Source organism: Notothenia coriiceps, unplaced genomic scaffold (assembly GCF_000735185.1).
Source record: "Notothenia coriiceps isolate Sejong01 unplaced genomic scaffold, NC01 NC01_scaffold00036940, whole genome shotgun sequence".
In the NCBI taxonomy this organism is placed as follows: Eukaryota; Metazoa; Chordata; class Actinopteri; order Perciformes; family Nototheniidae; genus Notothenia; species Notothenia coriiceps.
In genome coordinates this window covers 89525-96454 of record NW_011369641.1, presented here as the reverse complement: position 1 = coordinate 96454, position 6930 = coordinate 89525, and the positions used below count along the sequence as shown (strand labels likewise).

Sequence of the window (6930 nt, the reverse complement as noted above, 5' to 3'; positions counted from 1 at the left end):
TCTGAAACCACCAGCTTCTACCTATTAGTGGAAGCTGGGGTGGAGCTGGGGTGGTGGTGGGGCAGGCGAGCAGCAGCAACATGAAACGCAGCAGCAGGAATATGAACGCAGCAATAGCAAATGAACACAGCAGCAGCAGCAGCAGTATAGCGAGGCAGGAAGACCTGGCAGCTTAAGTAGAGCGGCATGTTTAGGAGAATGTGTTTGGTTGGTTGTCAGAGGGACGAGGTGCGTCACGTGTTAATGTATCATAGGTGCTCGAGTTGACTGCCTGAACTAGCTCGCAGGCTTCGCCCCATTAATGACAAGAGGGATTCAAGTTTATTCAATATATTAGTATGTTACAACTGTTACATACCAATTGTGAAAAACAGAATACTTATTCAGTGATAAGATACATTTTGTCAATCAGTGCCCATGAACACTTGGTACAATTTCCCTTTTAGTGGATAATATGGTGGACAAATATTTGCCACAGTTAGGGGCCAGACAGGGTTCATGCTTTATTTATGGCGACACTTCCTCTATTTCGACATCACTGCATTAAGAGATATTGCAGTGTACTGTGTAACTCCCCAGTGTGAGCTTCCTCCCTGTCTCTTTCTCTTGAGGTTTTCCTGTGTTGAAATGTAATAATACCAAGGACTTCAAATAGAATGACTTTACTTCATAGTATTTCACCATCCAACCACTGTTACGTAACCCTAACAGCTCATGAATAATGAATGCAGGATGGAGATGCTACACTGGAAAGGGAATTTCCCACCCAGAACATTACCTTTTAATGTAAAGGCCACCTTGCCTATAGTAAAATACTCTTCTCCATAAATAAATAAAAGGTTTAGTTGATTGTGTTAATCCATTCATGTTTCCAATTATCCCTCCAATAGTCCACCTCACATCAGTTTACTAGAAGCCATTATGGGTTTGTTCTGAGTTCATTGTAAAGTTACTAATTGGATGTCCTTAACCCATCACTCTTAAAGGTCACCTATTATGCAAAATCCACTTTTTCATGTCTTTTATACATCAACATGTGTCCCCTCTGTGTAAAGAGATTCTGAAGTTTCAGGCAAAAAGATTTGCTCACTTTCTGTCCTGATCCATTTATATAAAAACCTGTCTGAAATGAGCTGATCAGATTTCGGCCACTTTATGATGTCATAATGTTTTTTTGGGTTGTCTAACCAATAGCCAATCACCAACCAAGGTAACACCCGCTCACCTTATTACCTTAATCTCATCCTAGAGCAGTTTTTTAACCAAATATCTCTCAGAGGGGCAGTTGGGAGTAGCTCCTTATTTTCCTCTAAAGTAACAGACAGAGAATCAGAACTTTTGAGACAGGGCTGAAACAGAGGGGATTATGGGATGCTACAATGGGTGATCTGTTTAGTATTTCGAGCCAAACACTTCAGAGACATGTTTTGTATATATCTGAGACCTATAATATATTGATGAAAAACAGTATAATAGGGGACCTTTAAAGAGTCACAGACATACACACTCTAACTCTGTGATGTATGCTTTTCAGATGAAGACGGTCTGGGGATCAGCATCATCGGGATGGGTGTCGGCGCTGACGCAGGCCTGGAGAAACTGGGCATCTTCGTCAAGACCGTCATCGAGGGCGGAGCTGCTGAGACGGACAGCAGGTGAGATCTGCTTTCCTATTGGATGTCACACATATTTCTGAGCCATTTGTAGGGAGACACATTAAAGCAGATTAGATAGATGAATGCTCAGTGTGTTACCAAAGGTGAACCCATCACTTATTGTACACAAATTCGAAAAAGTAATTAATAACCAGCAATTTTGTTTCAGTTTTGTACCCGCCACCACCCTCTCTGACTCTCACACACAAACCCAGTCACACAGTCACACTCAGTCCCTGTCAGATTTAGCAGCAGGGGTTCGGATTAGCTCCACTGAGAGAGACACAGTGTGGACCATGAATTCTCACACAGGACTAAATCTGTGTATGTGGGAATTTGTGTGTATTGTGGGGCAAAAACATTACATTTGAGTCTTATATTTCTTTTTTTCTGTGTAAGTTTGCAAAAGGCTGTAGAACAGAGTGTTGTGAAGTCTGCCATATTTGGCGTGTCTCCATCTATGTCCCTAGATGATGTGTTTGTGTGTGTGTTGCTGTTGTCATGGAGAAACTGTGTGTGTTTTTGTTCATTATAAAGCGTGAACAGTGCAGACTAAGCACTCAGTCAGCGGTAGAGGAGGAGATGACAGCTTCCCAGCAGGCAAGCTGGGCTTTTCTGCCTCTGAAACCACCAGCTTCTACCTATTAGAGTGTGTGTGTGTGTGTGTGTGTGTGTGTGTGTGTGTGTGTGTGTGTGTGTGTGTGTGTGTGTGTGTGTGTGTGTGTGTGTGTGTGTGGGTGTGTGGTTGGTTTGAGTATCCTTGTAAACAGATTCAAACAGTGATAGGCCCGTCCATTCTGTGCAGTATGAGAACAGTTAGTACTCTAAGCTCTGCATACACACTGGGAACCCTAGTGCAGTTTTTTGTTGGTGTGTTTCCTTCAAGGATTAATTTTCTTTCATGTTGCAGCCACGGCAACACATGACAGTGAGATTAGTTCAAATGTAGGGAGCAGAGTAAAAGGGGAGAAGAGTATTGAGTGAGGGGAAAAAAACAGCTTGTTCCAAAGTGAGAAAGTTGTTCTAAGAAAAGTTGAAAAGATCAGAAGACTGCTAAACTCAGGTTCAATTAGATTTTGAGCTTAAGATGTAATCCTTTCTCTAATATATGAAATTAAACACAGTCTTAAGTGTAAGTGTTCTCAGTTGTTTACAGTATATCCAATGCTTTTGCTGTAAAAACTCTTACGTAATCATAAGAGATGAGAAATGATTTACCTACATTTTCAGCCAGGCTAGCAGCAATGTTCTAAAGATGACTGACATTACATTTTGAAAAAATAGATTTAGGGGTGTCCTGGTAAACTAAACGATACAATACATCTGTGTTGTTTCTTGTTTGATTTCAGCTGGATATCTTTGTTGGGTGTCTTGTCCCTCTATGTGTCACAACCACATATTCAGCTTGGATCAATACTCTCAACAATCCTTGTCAAAAGACTTTTGTTAAAATAGAATGGCGCAGAAACATCTGTGTGAATTCTTCCTAGTTTGAAACTAATTTGAACAATTATTCTGACAACACATAAATACAGCACATATGCAGTGTTTGAAACATAATTAATGTATGCACCTGATGTCTTGGATCTACTCCAAAATGTTTGCTCCACGCTTCCAGTTTCATGAAATACAGGCCATTAGTTTTTCCACTAGATAGTTAGATGAGACCAAACATGTGCTTTGTACAGTTGGGCTGTTTTCTTTGAAAAATAATTGTGTTCTTTTATCCACTCGGTGATACATTTAAATGTATATGATGACATTAGCCACTGTCCAAAATGTGTGAAACACTACGTATCACACGCTAATATCCTACCATTGTAGGTGTTGAAGTGTTGCTCTCATTGCAGTTCACTATTCAGCTTCTGTTAAAACTCCATTTACAGTTCAGCCAGTTCAACTTTGATCCCATTTGCAGCTGACCTTTAAGCAAACAGAGTGGGAAATGGAATAAATCCTCTTTACTTTTTTTCAAAATGTTTTGTCTGTGTAATGCATTGTTGAAACATGATATAACAGAGAACCAAATTAGAAAATAAACACATGAGAGAAGATGTCTGTAATAATAACTTGATACTTGTGCACAGTCATTGTCCTTCTTAGTGCTATGTCACTCACACACACAGAATGTAATTTCCTTTTATCATTAACCTTTCCAGCTATAGGGCTCTTTTGCTCTTGCTGAGTCGGACTTAATGGTCTGACGCACACACACACACACACACACACACACACACACACACACACACACTGACATGCCAGGATTGTCTGACGCTGACACACACACACACACACACACACACACACACACACACACACACACACACACACACACACACACACACACACACACACACACACGGGGGCAGACACACTCACGGGCAGACAGATAGATGGGCTTGGCTGTGTGACTCACTGTATTGTCTGGTGCAGATGACCCTAGGTGTGTATGTACCTGGGTGAGATGGGGGTTATGAGATGACGGTGTGTATGTGTGTTGGTATACTTGTGTGAATCTTCCTTAGTTGTCAATTTACATGTTTTCCTAGTACCTTCGCGCAGCAGCTGTATGTCCCTCAGCCTCGGTCACCTAAAGCAAAATTGAGACGTTAGATGCTAAGAAGATGAGGAAAGAGTGTGAGCTGCTGACTGTCAGACAACCACCTCGCTCTGTGTCGTCCTGTCGGTCTGACGTGTCTCTCCATACATCCACATGACGACTCTGCTTGATGTGTTTGGGCATCACGGTCAAATTGAATCCTGCTCTGCAACGACTGGATGTTGTGACAGGCTGAGAAAGGAGCTCTGGTCACTGCAGTGGTTGATGCAACTGTCGGAGGACATTGTTTGATTTGGATCTTGACTTTGCAGCAAAATTAATTTTGTAATTTACAGAAAGAAACTGTAAATTGGGAGAATAACCCAAATGATATCTCAGCCTCTTCTGCACCCTTCAACTAATCTAATGTCTATTGCCAGTCCCTCACTTTAATGAAAGTGTCATTCTGAATCACTTCATTACCACAGTTTAACAATAAATGCTGCTAATAAATGTAACCTTTTTTTATATTCGGCCTACGAGCCCTTCAATCGTTGTTTCAAATTAAGCTAAATTGAGTTAAGAGGCTCTCGATGGGGAGTAGTGCTCAGATTCTAGCATTAATAGACATTTGCACCAAATTCTGTAGTGCCCTTGTTTCAATGTATTACACAATTGTATTATGGTTCATGCTAAGGGATTTCTGTGGTAAATACCTGGATACAACTCATTAAATAGTTACATCACTTTCAGTCTCCAGAGTAGCTATGCTGAGTTGAGGAGCCTTTTATTTCATGAAGAGGACGATAAGAACAATATTAAATGTCAGGAACTCTAAAGTGAAGATCAGAGTGTTTTGTTTTAGAATAAATTATAAATGTGTTCTGCCTTTAAGCAGTTAAGAATGAGAACAATAGGCTGTTATGTTGATAATGAGAGCGAGTTTTTGTTTTATTCATTAGTAAAAAACATTATTCAGAACCCTTATTGGTCTGGCTTTTATGCAGATTTTCAAGAGGTTTTAAATTGAAGGACGTCTAATTTTTTTGTTCTGTATTCTCCTGTCCTGAATACTGGATCATCAGGAAATGTCCCTTCATATAGAGCACTGACCTGACCTCTGATCGTGTCCAGAGCAGAAACCCTGTCTGTGTCTGTGGCTCAGGGCAAAAGGCTAGTTGGCCTTCATGTCCTTGTTAGCCATCCTACTTTGTTTTGAGCCTCATCTCTTCTGTCTCTTGGTTAGGCAATCATCTGGAGCTTTCCCAGTGGAAATCTGAGACCGCAAGAAAGTCTGTCACTGTTGAAAATAATGAGAATACGCACGAAAGGCCTGGCCCTTGTTTCTCTTGTAGTCACTTTGATGCAGAAGCCATTATGTAATCTTTCAGTTTACATGTATACATAAATTAAATTGAAGACAGTAACACTTGCTCTAAAGATTGTTGACAACGTTTTTCTTTGTGTCAGGATCAAGGTGAACGACCAGATCGTGGAGGTGGATGGGACCAGCCTGGTGGGCGTCACCCAGAGCTTCGCTGCCTCCGTCCTCAGGAACACATCCGGAGTGGTCAGGTACGACCCACAAACACACAACCATAAACTAAATGCACTTACACCTAATTCTGAGTCCACTATGAAGTCTTATGATCCTATATTTTATTAAACTGCAAACACAACTCTGCTACTTGTTTGATATGAAACAAGTAGAAATTGAAAATGGACTTTATATAAAGAGTATAGACAGAGTGATGCCTCTTTTACTATTGAAAGAGTGACATTTGATCACGGTCAATTTGATCACGGTACTCCACCATAACTTGAACCTTTTAATATAAAATAAGATCAAATTCAGTGCTTATGCTTAATTCAGTAATGTTTTTTCTTTTTATCGTAAACACTTAAGATTTGTATGTTTTCCCCGCCTGATGAGGACCTTTGGATTATCATGAGATTATAGAAGTGTGTCAAGCAGCTATCAGCACCAGAAACCAGACGTACCATCGTACGCTACCAGACAGCATCACTCACTAACAAACTGAAGCCTCTGAAAATGTCCTTTTTTAACAGAGCAGTGATCAGTGAGAACACTCTTCACTTTTCAGTATCGCTGCACGGTTCAATTGTGAACGCTGCTCTTCCTGCTGTCACGGTGCAAAACAGCCGTTTAAGCAGCCATGCTTAAAGATGGGATTTTGTTTGGCAAGCCCCTTAGAGCCATTACCATATCTGAGATACTGGAAGATGTGAGAACACAATATGTGACACAAGTCTGGTGTGTTTGACACTTGAGCAGATTTGGCAGGGGTGCATTTAGAGCGGTGGGGAGCAGACAGCATGGCAGGAAGTCTTCAATTTGGAAAGCAAGTGCTGTCCTTGGCAATATTGTAATCCTGCCATCTCTTACTTTCTCTAACTAATTGCTTGCTCTTGTCATTTTTTCTCTCTTAATATGGTTTACTGTTGTATTTGTGTTTTCTCACCATCATCTGCTATCGAGTATCCCCTGTCCTCTTCTCTGAATCCTCTCTTCACTCTGTGCTGTTTCAACCTGTTTGCATAACAAGAAAGCTTTGTTTACAATGTCATGCTTCAATTTGTCTAATTAATTGAGCCATCCATCTATATCTACACTCCACATGTTAAGACAGCTGTTGAGTAAATTAAAATCCTCAGTGTGCTTTGAAAGATAGATAGTGTGTGTGTGTGTGTGTTAGAGAGAGAGTATGTGTGTGT

At 40.7% G+C, this 6930-nt stretch overlaps 1 protein-coding gene across 1 annotated transcript in view; it reads left to right on the top strand.

The window, feature by feature from the left end:
• Positions 1-1534: 1534 nt before the first annotated feature.
• Positions 1535-6930, top strand: part of LOC104964256 (neurabin-1) — a gene marked incomplete at its 5' end in the record, with an annotated part of 36918 nt that continues 31522 nt past the window's right edge. Inside the window, 2 exons of the mRNA XM_010792997.1 lie at positions 1535-1655; positions 5665-5769. Of these exons, the coding sequence (XP_010791299.1) occupies positions 1535-1655; positions 5665-5769 (226 nt within the window). The remainder of the gene's footprint in view (positions 1656-5664; positions 5770-6930) is intronic.